The sequence below is a fragment of the Gymnogyps californianus genome, chromosome 25 (genome assembly GCF_018139145.2).
Source record: "Gymnogyps californianus isolate 813 chromosome 25, ASM1813914v2, whole genome shotgun sequence".
Lineage (NCBI taxonomy): Eukaryota > Metazoa > Chordata > Aves > Accipitriformes > Cathartidae > Gymnogyps > Gymnogyps californianus.
This window is the reverse complement of record NC_059495.1, coordinates 5,512,781-5,530,190: the sequence shown is the minus strand read 5'-3', so window position 1 is coordinate 5,530,190 and position 17,410 is coordinate 5,512,781. Positions and strand designations below refer to the sequence as shown.

At 53.2% G+C, this 17,410-nt stretch overlaps 1 protein-coding gene across 1 annotated transcript in view; it reads left to right on the top strand.

Moving 5' to 3' along the window:
* Window positions 1-13,953, top strand: part of LOC127025772 (protein CEPU-1-like) — a 325,388-nt gene extending 311,435 nt beyond the window's left edge. The window contains exons 4-6 of the mRNA XM_050910855.1: window positions 12,730-12,855; window positions 13,398-13,418; window positions 13,898-13,953. Of these exons, the coding sequence (XP_050766812.1) occupies window positions 12,730-12,855; window positions 13,398-13,418; window positions 13,898-13,953 (203 nt within the window). The remainder of the gene's footprint in view (window positions 1-12,729; window positions 12,856-13,397; window positions 13,419-13,897) is intronic.
* Window positions 13,954-17,410: the final 3,457 nt, after the last annotated feature.

Genomic DNA, 17,410 nt, shown 5'->3' with positions numbered 1-17,410 from the left:
CAAAAGGGAGGAGGGGAAAGCAGTGTGGCAGCGCTGGCAGGTTCAGGAGGATCAAAAAAATAAGGAGAAAAAAAAAAAAAAGGCAGGGGGAGGCTTGCAAACAGCTTTTGGATCCCCATCCAAACGGGGTATGCTGGGCGGCATGAAACCCACGCCTGGCAGCCGGCGCGCTGAGCGGTGATTTAAAACCAGGCTCCCAGCGGCAGGGAAAGAGGCAGAGGGGGAAGCAGATGTGAATGCGATGCTGGAGATAAAGGAGAGGCCAAGGGAACAGCTGCCGAAAAGCCGTCCCGGTCCTGCCGCCTCCCGTGGCAGGCACCGAGTGCTAGAAAACCTCCGGCAAATACCCACGAGCTTAAGGATGGGCTGAAGGGGGCCACTGAGCCCATGGGAGAATGAAAGGGAGGACCAAGGGGAAAAAGTGGTGTTTTCTGCACTGGTTTTTCTTGGGTTTTGAAGGAGAGTTTGAAGCTTGGAGAAGGGGAGTTGCATTGAAACGTTGGGAGGGTTGTGATCTTGTTTTGCCCTTCTTTTCCTGTCTGTTCTGGTGGTGCAAAGGAGGAGAAAGAGATTTAGCAAAGGAGAAAGGGGAGGAAAAGTGGGAAGCGGAGAACAAAAAGGCAAGGACCTTCGGAAAAGAGGTGGATATGTGGTCCCTCAGAAAAGACGTGGAAATATGGTCTTGAAAGATTTCTGGTTTGGGTTTTCCGGATCTGGCTGGTCGTCTGCCTGAGAAGCTGGTGGCATGTCTGCCCTGACCCTCAGAAACGAGGTGGCTTTGTTGATTAGTGCAGGGCCAGATCCCTGGAAGAGCCCTACAGCACGGCCCCACCGGGTGCAGGCAAGAGGACAGGGAGGTCTCATTGCTCTAGGTGGACCTATGTGCTCATGTTTCATGTCTGGGTTGCTGGTCCCATCTAGCCAGCAGTAGAGATGCCCAGAAGATTTCAGCTCTGGGTTCCTCTCCTTTCCTCCAGCAGCATCTAGTGTAAGACTGGGACAAGGCAGCGAAGGTCGCAGACCCCGTCCTGGCTTGCTGTCCTACGTGAGATGAGATGAACAGGTCTCAATCCAGCCCCTCTCGCTGCCAAAGCCTCCCCATCACCAAGCCCTCGCAGCGAACGGGCTCCCCGATTTGTACCCGGGGCTGCCCTTGCCTGGACCAGCCTCAAGATGAGAGGTCAACAGAGATGTCTTCTCCATGGTTTGCCCTCCTTGTCATCCCTCCTCCTCCCAGCCAGCCCGAGAGCTTCAGTCTTTGATCCTCCTCCTCTTTTGCAAACGCTTCTCTCTGCTCCTGGAATTAAATCTCTCTCGCAGCGTTTTCCTTCCCTATTTTTTCTTTTTGGCCGAGTCTGTCTGAAATACTATATTTTTTCACTCCTTCAGCAGCAGGGCTATATAATTGATGGCCTCGCCAAGCTTTCCGAGCTGAACATTAAACCCTTCCTGCCTTGGCTCCGACCGGAGTTCATTACTTTCTGAAAAGCTTCGTTGTCTGTTTGTGCTCAGATGATTGTTGTTGTGGAGGGGAGGATGTTGTCAGCAGAGAGAGAGGAGGAGGGGCTGGATTTGGCCAGGGCTGCTTTGTAATCAAATCCTGCTCTCTTTCTTTTTAGCAAATTTTCGAGTGGAAAAGGCCTCTTTTAGCAAAATTGAAATACCGGCACCCTCCCGAAGGCAGGAGCGCAAAACTCAGGCCCCTAATTAACGTGCAGCAAAAGGTTGTCTCGCTCTTGGGGGCGACAGGAAAGCGCTGCTTTGCAAACTGCCTGCGAGAGCGATGCTCAGCCCTGGGCAGGCAGGAGCAGGGGGCTGGTCCGCTCACCACGGGCTTAATAGTTGGGATTCTTGGTGAACCTGTCGCGGTCGTCCCTCCCAAACTTTGCATCCCGGGAGCTGCCCCGGGAAGGGTGAGCCCCATGCAGTGATGGCAGAGTCCCTCCGGCACCGTGATTTCCTTATTCTGGTGCTGGGGGTCACTGGGCGGGTGTGTTTTTGCATGATGCGAATTGCTTTCTGCATCTTTCGGCCTTTTCTGGCAAGATGAAGCAGAAGTGCTTTCTCTGGTTTGCCCTACACCGACGCTTCTTCTGGCTCCCCGTCTACCTCCGTGGTTTTTCAGCACTTAAAACACTGCAAGGCTGAGGTGATTACAAGGATTGGAGATGCAGTGACACTTCCCTGCCAACAAGTAATTGATTTATTAAAGACATTACAATACATTCATGGTTGAGCGTAAGAGTTTCCTTTGAACTCGCTCGAAAATCCAAAGGGATTGTGCCTGTTTGCAAGTACCGCGGGCAGAATAAATCTGCGCTCCCCCATCGCCTCCCCCCCGCGCTGCTGCAATTTCATTTCCCTTTGACTGGCGTGAGTAAATATCACAGCTCGACAACTCCAGTCCAGTGACCGGTGTGATCCAATTTAATAGCATTTAAAAATTCAAAGTGATTGTTAGCCAAATGGAAATGTAAGATTTCATACCCAGCCTGCCTTGGGGAGGAAAGGAAGAATGAGGGAGGGTGCGGGGGATGTAGACAAATGGACTAGATAAAAAATAATGGAAAGTAACTTAATTAAAGAGGCTCGAGCCAAGTTAAAAACAGTAATGATTTTGAATCGGAGAACCACAGGTTTTAAAAATGAAAGAGAAAGAGGAAAGAAAGGAAAGGCAACTGTGGATAAAGAGCCTCCAAAATGATTAAATGGGAGGAGAAGGAGGCATAGGAAGGAAGGGGTAAAAATAGTCCTTCTGTGAAAAGCAGGAGCACATGGGGGATAGACGGTGCCGTTGATGAGGTGGGGCATTAGAAAGACAAATAGGGAAATTAAAGGGTGCTCTGGGGGGAGATAACTCTCTGCGGCTTTTCTGGCATTCTCGGAGGCGCGAGGGTGGCCGAGAAGAAGGCTTGAGGGCTTTGTTTAGGAGAAATGGAAAAGCTAGGAGCAGTCCTAATGGCAAAGGAGAACAGCCCCCGCATACTCCGGGCACGCCGATATCCCTGCCTTGCGGTAGCAATCGCTTCCTCCTTTTTCCTTTCCTTTTAACTCCGTCAAACGTAGCCTATTTGGGTTGAAATTTGGTAATGAAATTTTAATTGCCCCTCTGTGTACGCGGATCTCCCGCGGTGCGCTCTACAGCCCGGTGACTAATTTTTAACCGCAGTGCTCTCGTCTCGTGCTGGCACGTTGGAAATACCTGGCCTGACAGCCATCCCGGTGCCTTTTCCGTGGCTTCGCGAGCGCCGCGGAGCCTGAAAAGCAAGCGCTGATGGAGCATCGATCCGAACGGGCCTCATTTCTCCATCTGTAAAGTGGGGATAATAACGCTCCCTTATCTCACGGGAGGGGGTTGATGATAGGGTTATTAATGCCCACGCCGCTGGCAGACCCCAAGAAAGCGGAGGCGGCGATGTGCACAGGTACTGAGAGAAGCCGGGCACGTGCAGGAAAAGGTTGTCCTCGGGGCGCGTGAGCTGGGGAGATGAATTAAGGCAGCAGAGACCAACCTTACCTCTACCCTTGCTGAAATTTCTGAGAGCTAAACCGTGCAGTGCTAAGACCGCTCTTTTAAGGATATTTTAAAGCGTGGGAAGGATGGTGTGCATCGTCACGCAGACTCTGGGATCGTTGGTATTTGCTCTCCTGCTTGTTTCTGGCAGCTTTGGCCAAGCCTTGGGTTGATCCCCCCTTGGGTTTGGGGCAGATGGCGTGTTGGGTCAGGGTGGATGCTAACAAGGTGCCTTGGGTAAGGTGCAGGACCAGAAGTACTCCACAGGAGGGGTGAGGAAGGCTGGGGGGCTCTTGGAGCCCCAGGAGGAGAGCCTACGAGAGCAGGGCTGTGTCAAGAAATGACTAAGGGGAGGAAGGAGTGGAGCGGAGCATCTTTGGGAAGGTAGACCTGCCTCTGCCGGAGCGATGGGTGGGCTCACCAGCCTCGTGCGAAGAGATGTGTTCCCATGGGGACAGGAGGAGTGGCATTTTGAACTGCTGGGCCTTGCTGACCTCCCGCTTTATAAGCAGACGAACAAAGGGTCTGGTCATAAGTAGCAGCCTCCAGACCACCTAGTCAGAGAATAATAGGGCCGTGCTCCCTGCCTGATCCATTAATTTTTCACCAGAGTCAAAGGCGTTCACGGGAAGAAGGCCAAGCAGAAGTAAAGGCTCTGGCTGGAGCACGAGGCGGCACCTGCAAGGGCTGGAGCTCAGTGGGCAGGGGGCTCGGGAAGGACAGGAGGAAAGGGGCTGTTTGGGGACAAGCGATGATGGCAATGGCATCCAACCCTGCTTCCCTGCACCAACGAGGGCAACTCTCTGCACATCCACCTCTTGCTCCCCGTCGCGTCCCTCCCCTAAGCTTGATGCCGGCGCAGTGCCTAAAGGTCGTTTGCAAGCGGTGATGTCCCGGAGGGCTAAGCGATGCAGCCTGAATTCATCTGCTGTCTCCTTTTTCATGTGTTCATCGAGAGCCCCGTGGGGCAAAGGCTGTATTTTTGTGTCTTGTTGGTACGGCACTTAGCGTGGTGGGGTCTGAGGGTGTCAAAGGTGTTGTAGGGAAGCTTGGGAGGGGAGGAGGGATGTAAATAGTACAATAAATAGAGGCGAAAAGGACACAGACAGACCCAGAAGCTACAAATAGACTTCACTTGCAATTTGATCAAAACCCGGGGCTTTCGCTCGGTTCCACATTAACGCCCTGAATCTCGATGGTTTATGAAGTAAAACCATCAGGCGCCCAGCGTCCGTCGCGGCGTTTCGGGAAGCGCTGCTCATCCTCCTGCAAGGGCGGGCGAGCCGCCGCGCTTTCCCTGGGCACGGGCTGCGCGGCTCCTCGAATTAGATTAGTGTCAGTGTGGAAAGTGTAATCATAAACACTTACTTCGTGCTCGAGCCGGGGGAGAGGGAGCACGAGTGCGAGAGTGCGGAGATAAGAACAAATATGCAAGAGCATAGCGTGTTTTTAATGGAAGGGAGATTTATTTCTCTCTGTGTCTTTTTAAGCCTCTAGATAGATCATAAAAAAACCCAACCCAACCCACACACAACCTGTCTGCCTGAAATAGCCAAAATGTAATTTAAAGAGCATCATTTTAACTAATACTTCACTTCAGAGACACCTGCCCTATATTCATTAGAGATGCGGGCTGCATTAGAGCATCTGATTTATCTTTGGAAAGGATGTTTGAGCTCCTTTGTTCCTGCCAGGTCCCTTTTGACGAGCGAAGTGGCACAGGGCCAGTTTGGCCTGCTCAGCCTTCTGCCCGATGCCCGCTCCTCATGGACAGAGAACTGGGGGGCACGGGGAGACCCCCCCCGCACCGTCCCCCCCCGACTCTCCAGGAGTGGGGTAGAGAGCAGGACCTGCACCGTCAGTGCGGAGCATGGCCCCTTGCCCTCTGGCTGGTTTTGGGGAGAGGAGCTGAGGTTTCATGCTGAGTTTAGCAGGACAGCGTGTGCCGATGGACCAGATGAGCAACAGCATGCAAACTTGCTGCTCGTTGGTACAGGAGACTCCAGGTTGATGGGGAAGTGCTGTTTGCAGGCACATCCACTCGAGATGCGTGCCCTAAACTAGCTCCGTGCATCTTGGCTTACGTGAGCCCTAGCTACACGTAGGCCATGGCAAGTAGGACTGTCCCCATGCACAAATGTCCCCACCTACAGTTCCTGTGACCATAGGCTTTGGGTATCTTATCATCCTATATGCTGTTGTCTTTTTAATAAGCCTGCAAGGAAGAGAAATACTTGTCATTGTGTTGATAGAGAGATGAGACCCCAAGAGACCAGGCGTTTTGCCCAGGACTACTCTGGCGGAGCAGGGAGCGGTGCAGGCATCAAGCCATCCTTCTCTGCAGCTTATTGACCCGCAGCAAGGAGGCTTTTCTAACATTAAAAAAAAAAAAAAAGGAAATTCCACAAATCATGATTTTTCTCCCAGGGTGTGACTCGGTGGAGGAAAGGATCCAATGTCGTCCTGCATCCCTCAGGAGATGGCATTGCAGGGGCTGGTCCCAGAAAGCCCCGAGATCCCGGGCGGCTTGCTTCTGCTGGGGGACAGCTATTGAGGACGAGGGAGCGTGAGGACGAGCGGGAGGAAAGACGGGGAGAGGAAAGCTATTGTCAAATCCCTAGCTCACCCTTCCTGATCTGAAGTTCACTTGTAATATTTTTCTTGACTCGGGTTGCTAATGCGTTTTGTTCTCCAGAGTGCGCGTGGCCCGACTTCCCGCGCAGCCTTTAATTAGTTTCTGGATGATGACATCTCCGCTGAGAATCATCTCATCGTGTCCCTCCGATCTCGGGGGGAGATAAAGGAATCTAATAAAGACATTCAGCATTTCTAGGTGATGGGTTTGACAAGCTTTGTATTAACAAGAAGTCGTGTTCAAACTTTCTCGGGCGCCCTCGGCACGCTGCGGCTCGTCCCCACGCGGGGACTTTTCCTGGGGGGGGTCTGACGGAGCCTCGGCTGGTGCCTGGTGGGACGAGAGGGGCAGAGCTGGGGACCCTGCGTCCCTGAGCAGGGTGAGACGGGGTCACTGTGGGTTTGACAGTCGCCGCGGAGGTAGTTGTGAGAGAGGCTGTCGTGCCTTGAGGAGAGGTGTCAATAACGCCGGAAAGATGATGCAGGTGTCTTAAGGTTTCGAGATCCTTCAATTTTCTGCTTTTTATAAGGCGTTGCTTGACTTGCAGGGGGGAATCCCAGGTGGCTCGGGGTGCAAAAACTGGAAACTAGATCCTTGCTCCATGCGGCGTGCGTGGAGCTGAAAATGAGATCTGTCTAGACAGGGAGCGGAACCATCCAACAGTCCTTGTTCATCTGTATTTCTTCACGGTTAGCAATGCCAAAACTTTATTCTTACATCTTTATGGGGTTCTTTGGGTTTTGGGGTGTTGTGGATTTTTTTGGAAGAGGAGTATGAAGTAGTTTATAAAGGAGATAAGCATCATTAGACTCCTTTTAGAGAAAGCAACAAAGTCCAGAGCAGTGCCACGACTTCCTTTGGCCATCGTAATGTGAAAGCAGAACTCAGGGCTCCCGAACCCGAATGATGGATTCTGCCTGCTCTATAAAGCAGCTTATTAATAGTCATGCTAAGCAAACTGTTGCGTGATTCCCCAAAGGTGTGGGGCTCGGTGTCAGGTGTTTCTTCCTTTTTGTGGTAGGAAAAAAAGACGTAGATCCCTTCAGAGCCTTGAAAGCAGGGGACCAAATCTAGCTAGGCAGCACCCTGGCTCCGTAGGGTAGCGGCAGTCTGGATGCAGGTTGGTGACCTGGACCCATCTGAAAGTCAGGAAAAAGTCCTTGTGCTGGAGACCTGACTCTCCTTTCGTGCCACGTTTATTCTGGCGTATCCCTTGTTGACTGCGGTAGGAGTATTGCTGATTTATGCTGCCGTAAGTGGAATCAGATTGGGCTCCCTTTTGGCACTTAGCTATAAAGTTTGTCTGCAGAAACCCTGCTGCTTATGCGGTGAATTATACCCGCGTTCACAAATACTTTACTAATGAATGATTGGAAACGTCTTGTTTCCCCCCTCCTCCTTTGAATTATGATGCCATGCCGTATAACCTGCTGCAGAGACGGGTGTAAAAAATTTTGTGTCCTCCAAGCTCGGGAGAGCTTTGCTGCAACGGGAGCCGTTATCTGCTTGGGAAATCATTTAGACACATCTCGGTGCCGTATGACACATCTCATTACGCCTTGCTTTAAAACGAGCAATTGCCATTAGTTATTTATTAATTGCTTATTAAGGCTGTTACGTATGTCCCCTTCATTTCCAGGCTGCTTTCTTCATGTCTTTGGCTGCCGCCAGCTTTGCGCAGAGGGGGCTCGGTCCCTCGGCAAAGCCGAGCCAAACCCGGCACGCTGGCGGGGAAAGGGGGTGCTCGTGCAAACCCAGGGCAGAGGCAGCCCCGGGGGGCAGGATCGGTGCCTGTAATTGTAAGGGGTTTGTATACAAGCCTACGTGACCGAGCAGTGTAGCTGGAAGCGGGCTCTAAGGCTGTGTTTGCCCTTCCTCGCACCCCGTGGACTTCTTCAATACGGCTCCTGAGCTGTGTTGATATGATGGAAGGATGAAGCCCTCTCTGCTTTTCTCTTAATTATGGTTGTGTTAGAGCGGCAGAAACTGATTTAAAAGCCCATTATAATACACCTGTAATTGAAGGCGCAGGTCTCTCAATTTGCTCTCTGCCTTCCCTAAAAAGGCAGAAAGGTTTTGAGCACAAAAGAGGGAGAAGGCGCAATGGAGGTGCCCAGCACTGCAGCAGCCGGAGCACCGTACCTTCTCCCGACCCGGCGGCTGCTGCCGGAGGAGAGGAAACTGCCCTGGTTACAACCTGGAGGAGTTGGATGGGGAGCCCGATGTCGGGGTCCCTGCCTTGCACCCGGTCCCGGCTGGCTTTGGTGGATCTCTCCGTTGCTGGCCCGGGAGCGTGGGTTCGGTCCGACTCGTAGCATCGCCGCGAGCAGGGCTGGGGTGCCCGGGGTTCCCCTCGCCGAGTCCCAGAGGCAGGACCCATGGTAGCAGCGCCCTGTAAAACAGGGGGAAGTCTGTGGGTGACAGCGGTAAGAGGCTGTTATTAAAAGCAGGAGCAGCGGCAGCCTGATGTTCAGGAAGCTGCCAGTGCACATCACAGATCGCCTGCAGAATGCAAGTCTGAATCTCCCTCTCTTTCTTTCTTCGAGACACTTTTATAGTTGTTCTTTGTTGATTCCTTTGATCTGGAGCAGATGTTGCTTGTGCTAGAAGATGGAGGTTTGCATGTTTTATGAGGGGGAAGCAAGGCGCTGCTGGGCTTACTGGGAGAGCCCGCTCGCTCGCAGGCTGCTGCTGGGAGCTGCGAGTCCTGCGCAGCGCAGGGTGCTTTGCTGGGGCAAGCGCCCGCTCTGCCCCGCTCCCCACATGAGAAGGGATTTGCAGGTCCGGAAAGGTCACACGTGTATTTCTGCGCTACTTGCGTGGCTCCCAAAACTGGGTAGAAAAGAGGTGGTTAAGGCAAAAAAATGCAATTACTCCTTGCAGGCACCCAACTTGTTGAGGCTCATCTGAGGTCTCCTTCCCTGTCTCTGGTGGAGAGGTTGTTCCAGATCCATGCTCCCCTAATATTCGGGGACCTCCTTGCCTCTTGCCTGATGCGTGGCTGAAATTTGGGGTGCCCAGGGAGCCCAGCCGCGCCGAGAAGGTGCATCAGGAGACCGGCGGGGAGAGGAAAGCACAGGCAAGCAGCATGGTCATCGCAGGCAAGGAAGATGGATGGGGAAGTCATGATGGTAGGAGATGGCAGGGCCAAGGGGTACGTGCAAGGGATGCGTGAGCTTTTGCAGCTGTGCTGGCTCTGGGACGGGTGTTTGAAGGTGAAAACATAGCAGGGATATAGTCTGTGCCAGTGGCAGGAGGGTGTCTGTGTGCCAGGGAATGTATCTGCGTAGGCAAGCGCATATGCTTGGATCCGTAAAGACATATATCACCTGACTGAACACCCTCGAACGTGTAACGCGCCATATGGTTTGGTTAAATATTTAAGCAAGCTGCTTGCTGTCCCGGGGACTCCGCGTGTGCGAGCGGGCGCCAAGTCCGGGCAAACTGGGGGCATGCCCTGGGCACCTGCGGAGGGCTGCGGCAGCTGAGAGCAGCCCAGAGACCTTTCCCATCATCATGGCAAGGATAGGGGGAAAGAAAGAAGAAAAAAAAAAGTCGTCGTCAGATCGATAAAACACCAGCCCGCCTCTGGGGAAATCTGCGCTGTGTCACTGGAGCAGCTTGGCCAACACTGCCATGTTTAATCACTTCTGAGCAAGAGAGATGCTGAACACAAAAGGACTGCCCGCAAGGAGAGGGTTCCCGCCTGGGAAGCCTGCATTTATTTAGCTTTATTTATTTATTCATTCCCATAGGGGCACAGCTCCATCTGCATCCCGCATTCAGCATAAGAAATTTCTCCTCTGCCCCATTGCCGCGGCAATGCCAACCGACGGTGAAAGAGTTTTAATGCAGAGGGAACGGAAGTACCGGTGACCATTAAATAATATTAAATATATACTTGTGATCACTTATTTATTAAGGTTTCCCTCCCTAGTGTGGTAAAAGGCTTACGACATACCTGTTCAGTCTCCAGAAAGGCATTTTAAATAGTTCGTGTGGTTAATTATTCAAACGTTTAATTAGCATACAATAACTGTCGTGTAAAATCCTACCACTGCACATTTAATTTAAGGGTTAGCTAACGACTTTGCTGACGTTGTCGCTCTGGGTTGCTTCCCAGCCATTCCTGCCTCATCCCGTCCCAGGTGGGCCACGGTAAATTGCCTCTCCCCGAGCATGTCCCGAGCTCGCCGGGGAATGGTGGGCTTTTTCCCCGGCACACGAGCGGCTCGAGCTGCTTTTGCACTTGTCGGAGAGAGTTGCAAAGTCTCCCATTGCCCGGCCAAGCAGCAACGCAATCGTCTCTCCTCCTCTGCTTAGTCTGAGCAAAATTTAAATCTCCTGCTGTGTTGCTGAGGAGGAGGAGGATGTAATGCTCATGTTTTCGGGAAATCCACTTTTAATTTATTTTAATTACGTTTTAGAATCTGGTCAGTTGATTTGATTACAGATTTTTGTCTCTCGCCTGGGAGGGTGCAAATCCGTGTGTGCGGTACCGGAGTTGCGGTGCAAAGTCTGAGGTTTGTTTTTTTTTTTTTAAAGTCTCGGTGAGCTCTGCAAAACAAGCTGAATTGGGTTGATGTGGATTCAGTAGTTAAAAACATCAGAAAGCTTCCTCTGTGATTTAGCGAGCATCGCATTGAAGATGATAGATATTGCTCTAGTTTTGTTGGGACTTACAGCTGGAAGCTATTGCTTCTTCCCGGGCGATGGCAGGCAATTCACTGCGCCTCCGCTTGTCTCTTTCCACCTCTCTGAAATGGCAACGGTAATACCTCCCTGGCCTATTTTTGTTGTCCAGACTGTAAGCTCGGTCTTTTTAAAGCCCACACGGGTTTTCCTGGCTAGCGGTCCCAGCCTCACCAGGAACACGGCGGGGCAATCGTAGCGCCGTTGTAATTAATTGCATCTCCTCAATGGACTACCTGGCTGTTGGCAGAGCATCTCCCAGCTCCGTGCGGGCAGGTGGTCCCAGGAGGCCTGTGCTGTCCCCTTATGCTGGGCTTAATGACACTGATGCATATTAATATTTCTTTCGGTGTCGTCTTCATGCCCTCCACTGTCCTGCCCCAGAGCCCCCACTGTTCTGGGAGTGTCTGATCTGTAGTTGTCCTCCAGTGCATGATTAGCAGATTTGCCGTTGTGCCCAGAGCAGCAAAAAAATGAACTCCCCGAAGCCCTTCAAAACAGAGAATAATTCATTACCCACCTTGATTTCCACTTAAAATGTACTTTAACTACACTTCCAACTACAAACCCTAAATCACCCTCATGTTCACAAAAAATCCATCATTTTTTATTTTATTGCACGGCACTGGCATGACATAATCCCTTCCAGAGCATCTTGGAGTGCTTTACGGATCAATAAATTACTTACCTGCACAGCAGAGGCAATGCGTGCAAGGCCATTGCAGTCATTCCGGCTCGGCGCAGCCCCGGGAAGGTGTGGGAGGTGGGGAGAAGCATGGAAGGGGTGCTCGGGAGTGGGGTCCAAGTCAGGAAGGAGGGGTGTTGCAATGGTCTGGGCCGCAGCTTCAAGTGGGTCGATGAATGGGGCTCGCCCAGGGAGGGTGGAAGGAGCAGGATGCCTTGCGAGTGATTTGTGACTCTCCTGCAAAGCGCCGCAGCGGGGTGCCAATCCGCTGCTAGGCTCCGGAGAATGGCCTGGAAAAAAAAAAAATAAACCGAGGAAGGTGATGGTCTTTATTATGGTCTGCAGGTGCAGGCTGATAACAGCAGCCGATCGTTTTTCTCATACAGCCCTGCCGTAGAGCTCGTAGAAACCCCAGCCCTCCCTGGCAGCCGCATCGCGTCCTCCGCTCACGCAGCAGCAGGGGCCGAGCGCTCCCTGCTTGCTCCTCATCCCTTCCCCTTCTCATCACCCCCCGTCCTGTATGCGTGTCCTCTCTTTGGTCTGAGCCCCTTGTGTCCGACTTCCTTCTGAGTGTTCACGATGGCAGCGCCGATGCAGAGGGATGGCTTTCATCCCGATTGAATTCCCCTTCCTTTGCATGGCGGTAGACCTTAGAGGCTCCTCGGTAGACTTGTCGTCTTCATGCCCAGCTCCTCTTGGTGCTTTTCTGGTTGCAAGGGCATGACAGAGAGCCTGCACAGCTGCAGAAAGAGCTGCAAGCCCCGTGCATGCTCTGGGTTGCTCTTGTTGCACCAGGAGCGACTGCTGCCTTTGGGGGAGTTTGAAGGGAGTGGATGGTGTTTTCTCGGTAGGATGCAGCTCTGCTGGAAAGGGTTCGTCGTGGCTGGGAGGACAGGATGAGTACTGGAAGCGGGGTGGGGAAGAAGTACCGTCTCGCACACCACGGAGGTGCTGAGGAGGAGCTGTCTCGAGCCTCCCTAAAATGACTGAATCCCCTCTGGCTACAATTTCTTCCCACTTCAACGCTGTCTTCTCTGCCCCCCCTTTCCCCTGTGTGTTCCTGTCAAGTCAGATGAGACTGATGGGCTACCGCATAGCTTGTTGAGGGGGAGGAAGGAAATTCAGCCTCCTTCACCCACATTTTGAGACTTGAGTTGGAGCAGAACCGGTTGCATTTTCATTTCCCTCTTTGTCTCATTGCAGTGTCTCCGAAAATCACCGAGATCTCTTCTGACATCTCCATCAACGAGGGCGGCAACGTCAGCCTCACCTGCATAGCCACGGGCAGGCCAGATCCAACGATCACCTGGAGACACATCTCGCCCAAAGGTAAGACGCGAACGATACCAGAAATATTCTGGGAAGGGCACAGCGCCATTTGCGAGCGGCTGGGGAGGTGTCGTTGGCTGGTTCGCGTGGCACTTCAGTTGCAAACACAAGGTGATGTGCCCCGAAAAGACGTGACTTAACGCAGGAGTTGATGACTCTGGTGGAGAAACATCCATCTTGGTGGTCTGGGAGAGGAGCTTATGGTTTTGCTTGTGTGGAGGACTGGCAGTAGGTACCAGGTGGGGGTTGTCGTGCTTAGGGATTGAGTGTGCTTGTCAGGCCCTATTTTGTAAAGTTCTCGGGGAATTCTCGCACGTTGCTTCAAAGGAGGACTGTAAAGAGTGCAAACAAGCAGGAAAACACATGAAGCATTAATTGGTGGCCTTGTTAATTGGTAAGCAAAACCTGAGCAGAACTGCGTGGGTGTGACTGCTGGGAAGCAAATTCCCATACGTGCCCGTTCGGGAGCATATTATTTCAAAACCGTTTCCCAGCTGCTTTTTGGCGTTTGCTTTGCGTTTTGCTGCCCTTGTTATTCCCAGGAGGCTGCGAGGTTCTCACCGGTGAGCCGGGGGTGAGATCTGGGGGCTTTGGGTGGGATGAGCCATCCGGCCAAGGGGCAGCGCCTGGCTCTGATCCTCTGATCCCGTCTAAGCGCTTCAGTTCAACCTCCGTCATTTTTCCCCTGAGGTTTTACCAAGGTGGGCTGTTGTCCCAGACGACTGCCTCAAGTTCTCCTTGGGGATGCCCCGGCAGGGCTGTCCAGCAGCCGAAGGAGACGATGCAGTGGCGGCACTGATGGATGGTGCCGCGTCTGCTCTCTCTGTTCAGCTGCCTGATGATGGCTGCGGTGTCTCGGCGCAGCTCCATTGATTTTTTTGCTATTTGTCTGCACTGTAGCAAACTGCTGGGCCAGATCCATCACTCTCCATAGCTCAGGCAGAGAGCGAGCTGAGTCGGCGGCATCTCAGCCCCTTCCCTTGACAGGAGCCTCCGTAAAAACCATTCCCCTCCGGTGCACGTGTTGGCTTATCCGTCTTAGGTGGTCGTGCCTCTGAGACGGTGGCCTTCGGTCGGGGTCTGTGTGTGGATGAATGATGAAATGCAGGGCGCAGATCCGTGTGCTCCTCTCCGGCCCCGAGCATCTATCCATGGCATCAAAGTTGCTGTCACTGTAGCTGTCACCATCAGGCGGCATTTATGGTTGACGCAGTCCGCGTGCTCCCACCTTGAAGCCTTTTCTTCTTTCTCCTCTTCCCCTTGTCTACCCTGACAATGTGTTTTTGTCTCGCTCAACCTCCTCGCCGCCTGTTTTTCACATGCATCTTGTTTTCCCTGCAGCCCCGCTCTCCTCCCTGCATCCCCTCCTGCCTCCCCCAGGACCCTCCTCTCCCGCTCCCGTGCCCCTCGCTGCCTTCTCCCGCACGCCATCCATCCTCTCCTAAACCAGGCTCCCGGCTTATGATGCCTCTGTCTTTTGCGAGGGCTATTTTCTGTGTTTGCTGCCATCCAGCAGGTTTCTTTCCCCAGGGAATCTTTACCTGCGCTTGAACCAGATGTTTCCATTTTACTTAGGACTTAGCTGCTATGGAAACTGAGGATGCACCAGGAGAGGAAGAGTGAGCTAATCAGAAATTACCTGTGGCGCTGCGTAATTTGCAGCAGCAGCTCTTACCTGATTTTGGCCGTGATTAGGCATTCTGCTTTCAAAACTCAAAGGGAACAAATGATCACAGAGATTTACTTGAGTCTGGCCTCCTGCTGATGGAGGGTGCTGAGCCCAGAGGTGGCCCGAGACAACTTTGTCGGCTGCCTGTCTCTGTAGGCAGCTCCTCTGTTTCTCTCTCTGGGTCTGCCAAGCCACCAAGGGGGACCTCTGCTTCTTCCTTTTGCATTCGGCGCGCATAGGAGAGACGAGGATTTGGAGGCGTGGGGACTGAAATAAGAGCCAGGGCAGGTGCGCAGAGGTGCTATAGCAGATGCCGAGACGGTAACCCTTTCCCTAGTAGGATATACTCTTGATTTGGAGAGCCAGGAGCGAGCGGGGACCCCAAGCTAGCTCTCGGCCTCTCTCTCGGGTGTCGGTCTGCCTCGCCGCTCACCCCCGGGGAAGTCTCAAGCAAGCCACCTCCTGTTCCTTCTCGCCGTCTTTCTCCATCTCGCTTGGAGTGGTGGAGAAAAGGGACGAGGGAGAATTGGTTAAGGGAAAGCTGGTGCATAATTTAAGGGTTTACATAGCGGATGGGTAAGCGGCTCTCACCTATGTCGCTGGGGAGAGGCTTTGATAGTGCTGTCTGTGCCAGGCACGGACAGACCGCTAGCTGAAGGAGCCGGTCCCCATGCTCACGCCGGCGAGTGCTGCTCTGTGCAAAGGCACTTCACGGGCTTTATTATTTTCTTGGCAGCTGTAAGCCTACTGTGCGGCTCTTGGTGGGAAATGAAGCAAATAAGAGTGTTTGCTCACCAGGGGAGCATGCGGTCGGGTCCTTCAGAGGATTTACACCGAGAGCAGCCCGGCTCCCCGGTGACTGATCTCACTCAAGACCCTTTTCCAGCCACTCCTAGCTCCCTTGACCGCTCGGCTGTTTTCTCACCCGTGCATTGCTCTGGTCCGGTGCAATATGAGTTCAGCGGCTTGGTCTGGTAAGCTCTGCTGAATTTTCGCCTCTGCAGCTGTTGCCATGTTATGGGAACCGTTAAGCCTGTTTTTGAGGCTCTGTTTGGTTTGGGGGCTGGAAGAGTTCCCCGCAGCCGGGAGGAGGAGAGCGTTTTCACTGTATAACTCAAGAGCTGAGTGAACCTGAGCAAGAGAGTTTTCTGCTAGTGAATCGCACGAGTCCTGGCCCTGTCGGTGCCTCCATCACCGCTCAGAGCCTTGCACGGCGGCCGGCCCTACCTGTGCCCATCCTCATCCTCCTGCCGTGAGCAAAAGCAGGATGCTGGCTCTGGAGAAGGGTTTTGTGAACCCGTGGCCAGTCCAACCAAGAGGTGTTACAGCCTATCTTCTGTCCCTCTGCCTCACCCCTCTCTGTCCTTTTTTATTTCTTCTCCCAGTAATGCTGTACTCACCCACGGCAACTCCTGTTAATTCAGCTGAACAGGTTGAGGTGGAACAAGAAGGGGAGCTGGTGTAGTCACAGCTTCTTCTGCCTCGATGGAGGAGGCTTTAACTGCATTGGGGCTCTGCCCTGGGCTCGGATGCTCCAGCTGGCAGCACGACTGCCACCGGAGCTGCCAGGCACCGGGGCTTCAACATGCAGCTCACCGAAACCGTACCGGGAAGCCAAGCTCTGGCGTGCGACGGGGCGGCTCCATCCCCCCTTGGCACCCCAGTGGTGCCAAGACCATTAGGACGGCAGTCGAGAGAGGCATCCTCAGCAGGGTGGAGGGAGGGAGGAGGGCAAAGAGGGAGAGAAGGATGTAGATAACCGTGGTCCAGATATATTACAGTCCCCGGCCTCGCAGTGCCGATGCCATCTGTAAACTTGCAGAGGGGTCTTCTAGTTAATAGTCTGGTTTTGGTCACTCAGGTGTTTCCATAGTTACTGGGCTTTTTATTTATTTTGGGGGGTAACTGATGTTGTCATGGCGATTGCCATGTTGTCAGGCCGGTTTTCATCTCCCGGCGGACGAAGGCTGGGATTTCTTGGTTAGGAAAAAGCGCGGTGTCCTGAGCTGCCGGGCACAGGGCGACGCCAAAGCGTGCGGAGCTGCTCGCTAGCAGAGCGAGCGGCACCGTGTTGAGCTAACCGGGGGATATTTATCCACGCTGCAGGCACAGGACTCGTCATGCCTCCCGTTAAGCTCGGGAAACATGCCAAGGAATTGAAGTGAGGGCTCTCCCAGGAGGGACGAGGGCTCGGCAGCCTCTGTCCCAGGAGGAGCAGGCACGGCTTAGCAGTAATGATGAGGGCTCTGTGGTCAGACGGCAAGTGCGGTTATCCCGCCGTGACGGGGCCAGGGGCACGAGGAAAGGGTGTAAAAACTAGGTGTGCGCATGGGGATGCGTCCACTGGTTCATCCGCCTGGCCAGCACCGGTCTGCCACACGCAGACATCCTGAGCCAGCGGCTGCATCCAAGTCGTCATCCTTAACGACCCTTGATGGACTTTTCTGCCATGGTTTTGTCTAATTGCTTTTTGATTATTGCTGTAGTATGATGGATTCTGGTGTAAGGCTTAAGACAGCGGCTGCCAGGGTAGGAAAACGTTACGGTTTGGCTTGATGGTGTATTTACTTGTAAGAGGTCTGATCGAGAGGTCTTTATAGCGGGAATCTCTCATTAATCTCAGGATTAGGCTGGGTGCTGAAAGCTAGATCCCATGCGGAACCAGAGTCCTGAGCTGAGTCCAAGCTGTGATTTGTGGGGTAGGTGCCGCCTTGGTGCTTCGCGAGGCAGAGGCACGAGACAGGGGAGATGCTCGGAGGATGATCCCGACGTTGCCGCATCCCGAATATCCTCTGTAATCAGTCCGTTTAACCTTTGTGGCCCTCCGCGTCCTCCCTGGAAGAGGTACAATAGCAGTCCCTTGTCTCGCAGGACCGATGGGAGGAT